General features: G+C 28.4%; 1 protein-coding gene across 49 annotated transcripts; it reads right to left on the reverse strand.

Annotated features, from left to right (window-relative positions):
- Positions 1–1,395: 1,395 nt before the first annotated feature.
- LOC114132680 (zinc finger protein 341-like) lies at positions 1,396–10,035 on the reverse strand. Of its 49 annotated transcripts, XM_050206631.1 has the most exons (9): positions 9,428–9,977; positions 9,237–9,356; positions 2,951–3,149; positions 2,835–2,882; positions 2,718–2,765; positions 2,601–2,648; positions 2,484–2,531; positions 2,367–2,414; positions 1,396–2,276 (listed from the first exon to the last, which is right to left on the reverse strand). In XM_050206631.1, the coding sequence occupies exons 1-9, from the start codon at positions 9,584–9,586 to the stop codon at positions 1,804–1,806; spliced, it is 1,191 nt and encodes a 396-aa protein (XP_050062588.1). In that variant the 5' UTR covers positions 9,587–9,977; the 3' UTR covers positions 1,396–1,803. The 49 variants fall into 49 exon arrangements, with proteins under 49 accessions (XP_050062588.1, XP_050062583.1, XP_050062584.1 ...); XM_050206626.1 differs by having other exon boundaries at positions 2,484–2,648; positions 9,428–10,035; XM_050206627.1 differs by having other exon boundaries at positions 2,484–2,648; positions 2,835–2,881; positions 2,998–3,149; positions 9,428–10,033.
- Positions 10,036–12,783: the final 2,748 nt, after the last annotated feature.

Raw genomic sequence — 12,783 nt, forward strand, 5'->3', positions numbered from 1 at the left:
GAGCACAAAATGTTAAGTGTCTCCGTAGTTTACCATCTATAAAATTCATATTTAGTTTTAATTTAAAAATAGCAAAAAGATACATATTATAAATTAACTTTCACGCAATAGGTATATTATAATAATTTTTTTTTTTTATAAACATACCTAATAAAGAGTTGAGTGAACTATTTATGTTTAAAAAATATCAACATGTTCATTAGGAGTGGGGAATGGTTGACTGACTTCCTATTTCTGCAAGCATGTGGCAAGACTTTAATTCTATTCACAACCCCATTTCCATTTTTTGTTATCCAGCCTTCGTCATGATTGGTTGTATTTTGTACATCCATCCATTTGTTTTGTTCATAATCCAATCATTTTTTTATTATTAGGATTTAAGATAATATCAATCTACATCGATACTTAAATGAATTTAACATTAAATTTATAATTTCACTCTTGATGTACACCTTACTTGTGTGTGTACTTATTACAAAAGAAAGAAATTTATTCCAAACGCTAGAACATCTATATGGACGCAAAACAATACCAACATCAAACTTACTGTTATACCGGTTAACCCCATTATAGTATTTAATATTTTAAATAAGTGCATTGAAATTTTTGCAAGCACACTGAGTGGAGATGAACGAAAAATAGGGTGGTTATATGTTGGTTATAGTATACGTTATACTATAGGTACTTGTTATATATACCTACATTAAGAATGCTCTTTAAGAATGGTTTAACAAAATAATAAAAATGATGTAATATTAGATCTAGGTACCTAGTATTATTTATTATAGGAACTGTGATAATTTTACATATTATAAAATATTAATATACCTTCTTTTTTTTTTTGTGAGATGACGCCTGGTAAAGTGGGAATTGCTTTTGCATTATCTGCGCGGCAATCATTTATTTGTTTTCAAGTAAATACATTGCAAGTAAACTAAGGGCTGTCGGGACAGTCCTCGCGACTTATCCCCTTACAAATTACATTTTACAAAATATGGTTATTATTAGGTTGGCAAGCAGTGTCTTGGTGGGCTTACCGGAGTCCGCCATCCTGGGTGTGCTGATACCGTGAACGTGTATGCTTGCAGGTTAATATTAATATACTTATATTATTAATTATTACAAATAGAAAAAAAGTATCTTCAAGTACCACTCTGCAGTATATTAGGTACTGTGTCAATGGCGTAATTTGGTCATGTTTGTATGGGGGGGGGGGGGGGGGGGGGGGGGAGGAATAAAACTTTTTTACATTTTATAAAGAATTAAGATTGTGCTGATCATTAACATCTATTTTCAATACTATAAATGTATTTACGCATGTGACACGGAACCAAATCATTACAAAATATTCAATAATATACAATAATAAGAGAAAATAAATGTACTTAATCAGTCTATTTTTTTAAAAAAAATTTATTTTTAAAAAAAAAAAAGGTCAAATGGGGGGATATACAACACCCAACTCCCCATTTGAGTTAAATAACTAATCGTTTACATTTAAACATGCAAGTTTTTAAATTTATATTATCTATATCTATAAAAAAAAAAAATAACTTACACTCTTACTTAATTTATTATTTTAAAAAAAACTAACTAAAATCTCAGAAAAAGAAATCAGTTTGGATATAAATTCAACTTAATTATTTTTTAAATTAAACATAAAATTAAATTAATTTGAACTAATTGAAAGAAATGTCTAATTTATACAGCTTTCTCATAATATAATAATTAAAATGTTAAAAGTTATCAGCTCACAGTTGTACTTTAAGTTTAAGATATTTTTTCAAATACATTTTTTTTCAGTTAATTTTTAATATGTTTGATATATTTGTGATGGCTTATGCTTTGAAGGTCATTAAATGATTCCTTGCAGGAAACACACACAAACATGCCGGGAAACTTGCACGAATCTTTATTTTTATGCTTGCGCATTTTGCTCCTATTAGGAAGTACTTTGATGCATGTCCAGCACACCATTCCATTAACATTACGATGTTGACGGTAGTGTAATTTGAATTTATAAAAAGTTTTGAAAAATAATTTACATGATGGAATAATACATGAGTAAAAGGCTCCTGATTTGGAATAAACTCGATTGCTCATGATATTAATACAAGTATTGAAGGTACAGTTCATCATATTAGTAGATTCTTCTTGGTATTCATTTTCACTAAGGGTGGTGGAAGATGATTCTGAAGCATTAGAGGATTCTGAAGCAGTAGATAAATTATCAGAGATATCTTCATTATCATTTTCATTTACAGTTATGGAAGATTCTGAAAAAGTTGAACAATTATCTTAGTTGTCTTCATTATATGTACTTCCACTAATAATTGTGGAAAGTGCTGAAAAAATTGGGCAATTACCTGGGTCGTCTTCATTAGATGTACTTCCGCTAACAATGGTGGCCGGTGCTGAAAAAGTTGAGCGATATTGATTTTCAGTAAAAGTTGTAGAAGAGTGCTGAAAAGTTAGACAATTACCTAAGTTGTTTTCATTAGATGTACTTCCGCTAACAATGGTGGCCGGTGCTGAAAAAATTGAGCGATATTGATTCTCAGTAAAAGTTGTAGAAGGGTGCTGAAAAGTTAGGCAATTACCTAAGTTGTTTTCATTAGATGTACTTCCGCTAACAATGGTGGCCGGTGCTGAAAAAATTGAGCGATATTGATTCTCAGTAAAAGTTGTAGAAGGGTGCTGAAAAGTTAGGCAATTACCTAAGTTGTTTTCATTAGATGTACTTCCGCTAACAATGGTGGCCGGTGCTGAAAAAGTTGAGCGATATTGATTTTCAGTAAAAGTTGTAGAAGGGTGCTGAAAAGTTAGGCAATTACCTAAGTTGTTTTCATTAGATGTACTTCCGCTAACAATGGTGGCCGGTGCTGAAAAAGTTGGGCGATATTGATTTTCAGTAAAAGTGTTAGAAGGTGCTGAAAAGTTAGGAAATTACCTGGGTCGTCTTCATTAGATGTACTTCCGCTAACAATGGTAGCCGGCGCTGTTGATAATGGGCGATTACCTAAGCTGTTTTCATTATATGTACTTCCGCTTACAATGGTGGAAGGTGCAGCTGAAGTGGACGGATTATTAGTTGTTGGATTTAGAAAATAATCAAAATCATCTCTTCCTCTTAAATGAGAAAATTGATTCTAAATAATAAACATAATAATCAGTTACCTAGATGTTAAATAAATAGGGGTTTTTTTTTAAATATTATGTATTAATATTAAAAAGTATAAATTATTATTATATGTTAATATACGGATGCTAACAGGGTTATTAAGAATAAAATGACACAAATGTAAAATTAGGTAGGTACTCACCTACTGAGAAAGTGTTAAGTATTTTGTATTTACATACTAGTAATCCAGAATAATCAGAAGGCTCACTTAATTAGAACTCAAAAATCAGTGAAAAATGTTTGGGATATCAGTGAAGCTAGGATTCAAAAATAATTGAAAATTCTCTTTTGCTGCTGAAACTGAATCTACAAGTTTTTGCTGTTATTATTATTATATCAATAAGTTGTAATACGAGACCACATATATTCTGTGGTTGTACAATTGGTTATTATTTATAATATACAGGTTACACTAATATCCCAACAGGTATTGCAAATCTATTCCCCATAAGAACCCGTATAATTCTAATAAGTGAGGCTTCTGGTTATTTTGTGCAATAAAATAAGATTATATTAAAATTTAGATAATAGTTGATGATAATTGTTATACACACAGTGTTTTCGTCAATACAAAAAATAATATTGATATCGATAATAGTTCAGAAATTTATATTAAAACTATATAAATAGTTATTATATTCAAGAAAACCGAAAGGTTTAAATGTACGTAAACGGTCGAAATAAACTATTACCTACTATTTTATAGTAATATTATAGTGGTTATTAATATTATATTATAATATTCTTCATACCATATCAACTATATAAGACTTAGAGATCGAACATTCAAAGAACTTCAGAATGCACAAGCATACATTTGAAGTACATTATTTATAATTTTTTTAATTGACCAACAATGGTACTGTTGTCATGATTTACTATATTCCACAAAATATATATATTTTATTATTAAATAGAAATTTTACAATGAAATGGAACCACACATTACCAAGACAAATAGACCAGTGAAAGTACCACTAAACAACCAATTATTAGGATTTATATGGATAATGGCTACCCCGGATTACTATAGAAGTGTTGCAGAGAGATTTAAAATGAATTGTGGTACACTTCATAAAATTTACTGAACGATTGTTTCAAGTGTAGTTTCTGAAGCACATAGATACACTCAGTGGCCTACAAATGAGAAAAAAGATATCTGAGAACTTGTATCTATGGTATGGTTGCCAGACGTACTTGTTGGAATACAGATTTATTACATAAAACTATAATAAATGTTTACAGTATCTAATTAATACATTTGTCATTGATCCTTTGACTGTCATATATTTTAATTATTGCATTTTTAAGTTCAAATCCGAAATAATCATTAAAAGTTTAATTATTTTGTTAGATTGATGATTGTTTTTATTGTACACACTAAAGTATCATAATTTAACATTTTAATATAAATCATAAATTTAATAATTTAAAAATTAAAAACTAATGTACCTAAATAAATAAAATAAAAAAAACATTAACTTAAAATTACCTGTAGATATGTTTGCACAATTTATAATTTAATTAATATAAATTTAAAAAGCTGGACACAGAAACAACAATGCGAAGTTGGATCTGCATTAATATAGATGGAAGGTATCAAATATACTTTTTTATTAGGTAGATCACTGTGATTAATGTATTATGTTTGAATTGAATTATAAATCATTGTATTCGCACAATAAAAATGATTCTGGCAACCTTAACCTAATCTATGATCAATTTTATATAATATCATGATCTAATACATTAGTTCATTTTTTAATATATTCAGATTAAAGATGCATTTATATTGGCCAGTGGTTATCCAGGAATAGTAGGAGCAATTGATGGATGCTATATTCAAATTAAACAACCACATGGCGATAAACATTATAGATACATGAATAGGAAAAAATATTATGCTGTGATCATACAAGGAGTGTGTACATATAATAAAAGGCTACTGAACGTCCATATTGGAGAAGTAGGCAGTATGCACGATGCTCGAGTGTTTTATAGAAGTGAACTATCAAATAGTTTACCAAGATTGTTGGATTCAGATGAGCACATTGTTGGAGACTCGGCATATACAATAACTCCGCACATGATGGTGCCATACAAAGACAATGGTGTATTGACAACAAAACAAAAGTCACAACAACACACTGAGCAGGGGAAGGGTAAATATTGAAAATACGTAGGCACAACTTAAAGGGAAATGGAGACATCTAAAGTATTTAGACCTAGATAGAATGGATAATGTTGTGAATCATATTTGTGCAAGTTGTGTTTTACATAATGTTGCTTTTGACGATTCAGATGATGAGTATGGTGTAGAAGAAAATGAAGAGATCATCAGTACCTATTTGAGGAGAGAGATATAGATTTGGAAAGAATGAAAAAATAAAGTCAAATTAAGAGGAATAGATTGGCTGATTTACTACCTAATAACTAAATACAGCACTTGTAGTTTAAAAATGAATTTATTGAGAAAAATAAATCGGTATCATTTAATAATTAGTAATAATAAAAATATAATATAATGACAAATTTAACCATAGAAAAATTTATTTTCTATATTAATAACGGGAATTATTGTGAATGTTATTTATATGTATGTATGTAATGAATGAATGAATGTATTTATGTATCTAGATTGGTTTTTTTCAGATATTTAAATTTTCAAGCAAGTTATGATTATGTAAATGTTGCAATTTAAAAACTGTCATAACTTTCATATAATATAGAAATCAAAATAGCATTAAAAAATTAATATATAAACAAAGATAATGTTCTTAACTTGATAATTCAAACTAATTTCTTTCTTCATTCTAGTTAACATAAATTTACCATGTTGGTCATGGATAAATAGAAATAACAAATAATGTACTTTCTTTTGCGATTCTTCTTGTCGGCCAAGCTGTTTAAGCGACGGCCAGGATACCCAAAGGTCGTGAAGGTAACGCAAGCGAAGAGCGGCCTGGATGTTTAGGCAATGCCAAATACGTGATTAGTACCATATTGGCCATGGTTTGGCTGTTTATGCAACGCACCTATTATTATCTTATTACAAGTGTTCCTAATTAATACAATACTATACCAACCAAAAAGTATTTTTTTCTGTCTTACTTTACTTATTCACAAATGTTTAGCATACAAAAAGTTTATTCAGTCTTTTCAATGTTATGCTATTTATTTTAATATTAGAAGTTATTTAAGTTAATAATATTATCTATATTCTATGCCATCTTATAGGCTATAATTATACTCAAATTTTAAACAAATTATAAGCATTTAAAAATTATAAAATTTTACATAAGAATAATTTATCATAAGATTTAAATTTCAATAAAAAAGCTTACAAAATTCAATATGAATTTCATAACAGGCTAATTATTATATGATTATGTTTGAAACCTACAACACAAGAGTTATGAAAAACATACAACACCACATAGAGTATAAGTATCCAGGTATCCTAGGTAGTATCCACTTCACATAAAAACATGAAAGTCAATAAACTAGGTACATACAATTATTTACATATATAACTCTAACTTAAACAAACCACCTGTTTCAATGAAATTTATATCATAATTATAAATAGGGGCTGGATTTAATTTCCCTTAAAACCAAACAAATATGCTCTAAAAAATAGTCAAAAGTGCCATTAAAAAATTCATTTTACCACAAAAATGACTTAAAATTTTTTTATTATACAATTTAGTAATTTATTAGTAAGGAATAATAATTATCTTATTAAAAAAAAAAGTTCTATAGTCGATAATAAAGTTAAGATTAAAATTGAATCTAGTGGTTGACAATGTGTATGAAAAAACCCAATAAACCTTTTAAATGAAATTAACTTATATTATATTATACAATTTATCTTTAGATAATATCTGTAATAATGATAAAAAATGAAAAAATTTGAAATATGTAAAAAAAAATGCAAAATTAAAGTTTCAGCTTTGAAGCGCCCATTGCATGAAATTAATTATGTACATGGAAAGCATTGTCTAAGGTCAATTAAAAAAAGATGCACTTTGCATTGACATCCGGGCCCTAATTATAACAATATATTGATAAAATAAAGAGAATAATTGATCATATAATTATATATACTTGGGAAATTTTAAAATCATAAAAATAAAAGATACACATGTTTATCGTTTATGAAAATATTACATTTATTGTTTATTTCTATGGTAACTAATTAAATTGATAGCAACAAGTTTAACTATTACTAGTACCTATACTTGAATAAGTACAAAGGTATTGATATATTAAATATATATTTAATATTTAATAAAATATACATGTCAAGGGAATTTTCTCATATTATTATAATTTAAAACAATATCTTAGAAAAAAATTGAATAGGTACTGAAATATTTTATTGTTGTTTTATTATAAATATAAAATATATTTATTAGTTTATCTTTGTATCTAATTCAACTAATTTTCATGATTATGTTCAATTGTTGTAAGATCTTGCTTGTAATGTACTTAATATTGATATTAAGCATTTCAAGTAAATCTGATCAATTAACTACTATTTTGTATATCTTAAGGACTAAGGAGTAAAATTGGTACTAATATAATTATAAAAGTTGTTTTTTAATTAATTAGAATCTATTAAAATCAAATACATATTTTATCTCAATTATGCTGTTATAATTTTGTTTTACTTGATCAGATAATAAAAATCTAGTTGTATAAAGTAAGGCATACAACTTTATTGCTTTTAATGCTTTAGCATTCTAATGATAGATAACAGTCAATAGGCCAAAAAGTAAAATAATGTTTAAAAATATATTTAAATTAAACATAAAAATCAAATAACATCTTAATATGTATTGTTATGTATTTCAATATACTTAATGCAGTGTTTGGATCACTGTTTATTTAAAGTTTTAAAATTGAAACAGTTGAAGAGTGCTAACAATGAAAAGTACTTTACTAAGTAATATTACATACAAAGTAAGTGATGAAACGAGATTACTTTAGCAAGGTTCCTAGCGGGTTAGAGGATTTTGTAAAGTGATCAAAAATACTTTCTTACTAATTTTATTTAATGTTTTAAATTTTTGTATTTATTACTAGATATGAAATTTGAATGTTTTTTATTCATTGTGTTATAAATTAAAAATTAATTCTGAACGTATGTCACAAACATTCATAATGCTTAATATGCATAATTTTTAATACAATTCGTGTTATTATTTTTTGATGATATATTATGTTAACTAACTTTTTTTTTTAACTTTGCTCCTCGTTACTTACTCTTTCGTGATAAATTTCAATCTTTTATTTAACAGTAATTACTGATTTGAAAAGAATACATTATAAATATAATATTTTTTTTTTGTTTTTTTTTTTTTAGCATTGAGTTAGCTTTTAATGGATTTAGCTTATATGGGTTTAAATCTAATAGTAGGTAAAATTTGTGAAATTTTTATAATTATAAAATTAAACACATAAGTAATATATATGAGTACTCTTGGTGTTAACATTTATTTTTTTTTAAAAATACATTCATTAACTCAATTTTTACATTAATATATTAGTACCTATTTTGAATGATGGTTTATAATATTATAGGTAGTTAAACTTGTTACATGAATAGTAGGTAAAATTTCCTTAATTGCGTTGGTTAATGTTATATTATGATAATAATAATAATTCATATATCATAAAATAATCTAATTTTAAAATTACAAAACTTGGAAAATGAATAAATACATTATAATATTCAGTGTTATTTGTTTTAGAAAAAGTACCATTAAAATATTCTCATTTATATATTAAAACATTTAAAGAATAGATTAAAGCAATAGATTTATATTTTTATAGTTCCTTGATATGAGGTACCAATATATATTGCTCCAGGAAAACCACGATACTTAATCGGTCCCTTGTTTAAACATAAACGTTAAATATTTTATAAATATCTATTATCTAACATTAATAATTTTAGTAGTTTTAATCTAATTAATCTATATTATACAAGTTTTATAGTGTTAGAATGATTATAAAATCAACATGCATATGTAAATAACGCAATTTTTACCTTTATCTCATCCATCTCTTTGAAGCAATCGACCCATTTCGTATCACGTCGTGACATTTCTACAGCTTGTGTATAACAGCGTTGGCAAATCAATTCGGACTTCATATCAGCTCGCGAATACTAAAAATGATATACAACCGTAGTTACAGAAAGACGAGTTATTTGCATATTTGCATGTTGTATTTACTTACTTTGCCATAAGGAAACATGTTAGACAAGACTTCGTTTATTTTGACACCATTTATAGAATCATCAAAAAACTTATAAAACCTTAATGGATGCATTCCAAATCTATTTGCACACAAACCGCATCTTGGCAAGGAATCGTTCCAAAAGTAAGACACAGACATTTTACTTATTTTACTTAATCTTTTTAAAATTAATTCACGAGTTAGTATGATAACCAAAACTTCACTTCGTGAGCGGTGAAAAAATATGGCAACTCGTAAGAAGTTACGAATACTAATAATTGAAAGTACAATTAAAAAACAGCTTAACAGCGTCAGATATGGATACGATACAACAGGACAAAACACCGACAGAGAAAAGTTATGAAAAAATAACACGTGTTTAATGGCCACCGATCACTAGTCAACACTCAACAACAAACGAGAAAAGGCAGTTGTAGTTCGTCGTACACAACAGCTAGGCCGGTGCTCAATAAACAAACCGCCGCGTCATCGCGGTAAACAGCCCAGCCACTGCACGGCGAGTTCGGCAAATCAGTGCAACCAAGAGTCCAATAATCCAAAAATCAGAACGTTATAACTGGCTACTATCGTCCACGTTAGCTCGTCGGAACATCGAGCGATGTTTCCAGCGATACCTATAGATATTACATTGAAAATCGAGAGACTTAACACTGTTAACTGATTACTGAAAAACACGGACGCGAAACCGACCGCTGGCCACAAACCGTACGCTTCGATTTGTCCGGTCCTCACAATATTAAAATAACATTATATTAATTAATATTTATAATGACTTTGTCGGCGGATCGACCGATGTTAAAATACTGCGCGTTCCCTATGCCGACAGCTGTCCAAAATCATAACACAGTGACTACGGCGGGCAAATCGGTTACGATTTTACAGGCGAGCGATACGAGTGAATACGATCTAAAGCCAATATTATCAGCTGTCTCTAAAACAATTTCTCAACCCGAAACTTTACTTATCTTTAAACTAAGAAGTACGTTTCTCTACGTTTTATTTGATAATAATATTATTTGTAGTTTTGCGCGTGTTAATGAGTCGAGGCGGAGACATAATGTATTGGTTTTGGAAATCGCAGTGGATAAACAGTGTGTGATAACGATTAAAAAACATGGTATTGGCTTTTACTAGTTTTACTGTATTTAAACAATTTGCTTTTCGAAACTCAGGCCGAGGCTATGTACACGGCGTTTTCCGCCGAATTGAAAATTCGTTGGTTTATAGCGGAGTAGCTGTACATGGCGGACGTAATACGCCGCGTTTTTATTACTTGGGCGTTTGCCCGCCAAAACTCAAACCGACCGGCGTTTTCCGCCGCGAATTAAAACGCGGCGTATTACGACGTCCACCGTGTATAGCTACACTGATATAAACAAACGCATTTTCAATTCGACGAAAACGACGCGAAATACGCGGCGGAAAACGCCGTGTATAGCCTCGGCCTAAAATAAATTAAAATCTACTTGTAGTAAACTATAATTGACTTGATATTATTAAAATAGATAAGCATAACATATTATATTTTTACACGTTAAATTAACAATGTTACATTTTGACAGTTTTTACAAATTTAAATAACAATTTATTCTTAATAAAAATTATCATAGACATATTAATGTAGGTATGAAAAATAAACAACAATGTTAAATCCGTGAAAATAATATATAACCATGTTAAATTCATAAAGTCTTATATTTAACCAAACCTAGGTTTTTACTTATAAGGAAAGATATCTGTTCTCTATTATAGGTAGGTACTATTATGATCGTCACGACGTCGCTCATCAAAACTACGTAGGGTACCCATAGGCATAAAATATCAAAATCTAGAATGCAAAAATTAATATAAATGTAAAGTTCAGTTCAACAAGCGTACTTTCGAATTTGTATGTACCTATATTTAAAAATAATATTATTTATGACGGCAAATATTTTAATAATTTATAACTAAAATTAACGTTTTTCACCTATTATGGGTACCTCAAATATCAATAATCTCTAAAACTAGGTATAAAAAGTTTTTCAGTAATATTGTTTATAATAATAAAGCGTATATAAATATTGCAGCTTGATCAAATACACATATTTAAAATCATAACAAATATTACACCAAAAATCTGTTTTGTTACATAAATGGTTTCTTGAACTTTAATTCAATTTAATTTAATAAATTTCTGTTGACCCTTAAATTAATTAAATACATTGTTTAGATGAGGCTTGATATAATTTTGAACTTCAAAATTATCGTTATGTGATATTGTGAATGACTCTCTTTATGTTTTTTAACAGCCATGTGTATGTGTTTGAAATTGGTATGTCCATTTATAAAAGGGGATTCATGATGACTACTATTATAATGACATACAAACAGGAGGGTCCGTGTAAATTCCATTGTGTGACCTTTTTAGACCCTTTTTCGTGTTGATTCCACCGGTAATATTTGCTACCTGAAAAAATGTTAATTCCACCAGTACATTTTTTACCTTTTTTAAAAAAAAAAATTAACATTATTTTTATATTTATTTAGATATTCGGGATTTACTCGTTTAGATTTTAGACAAATTCTTTAATAGGTAATACAGTAAGACATTATCTATTATATTTTTTACCCGGGGTAAAGTATAAAATTAGCGTTCTCTCCCTTTGTTATACCCACAATTTGGCGTCATAATTTAGCGCCTCCGACCAAAATTTCCGGGGCAAGTGCCTCGGTCCCCCCTAGATCCGGCCCTGGACATAAGTAAAAGATTATAATATCAGTAAACACGCAATAACAATACAACTAGTAAAAGATAACAATAATAAGTTTGTTTAATTAAATGTAAGTGAATGATTGAATATTTTATGAAGTTTTTGTAAAATGATGTGTATTTGGGAATATTTGGTTGTTTGTTATCAAAAGATTATGCTAAATGTGAGTAAAATAACTCGCATACATTTGTAATTAAATTTAATTTAGCGCTACATTAAGCCCAAACAATTGGGAGAAATAATGCTTGTTCTTGTTTCTTGTTAGAAACATCTTCAGTCTGCAAATACTAATCCAAAGCAAATTTTAAATCAATTTTATACTTCTCTGTTAGGCCAAATCTTAGGATTGCTCTCCACCAACCTTGTGTAACATGAAACTTATAACTCATCAATTTCGAATTTGACCAAATTAAATTGATTTTACCATCGGTAGAGTTTACGTGTTTTTAAAGTCAAAAATATGTACTTAACCTAACCTAATTTACGTGTGTATTATCTTCGATTTACAAATGTTAAACATAGCAAACACTGTTTTTCGCGAAAATTAACTGAGATGGTTACAATCAAAACTAAAAAAAATAT

This window comes from Aphis gossypii, chromosome X, assembly GCF_020184175.1.
Source record: "Aphis gossypii isolate Hap1 chromosome X, ASM2018417v2, whole genome shotgun sequence".
Lineage (NCBI taxonomy): Eukaryota > Metazoa > Arthropoda > Insecta > Hemiptera > Aphididae > Aphis > Aphis gossypii.

Bases quoted from the DNA above. Each gene is read 5' to 3' on its own strand.
- LOC114132680 (XM_050206626.1), bottom strand. From the start codon at position 9,586: ATGTCTGTGTCTTACTTTTGGAACGATTCCTTGCCAAGATGCGGTTTG. The intron at 9,357-9,427 runs GTAAGTAAATAC...TATCATTTTTAG, and splicing joins ACATGTTTCCTTATGGCAAA to TATTCGCGAGCTGATATGAA. The intron at 2,766-2,834 runs GTAATTGCCTAA...CAACTTTTTCAG, and splicing joins ATCTAATGAAAACAACTTAG to CACCGGCCACCATTGTTAGC.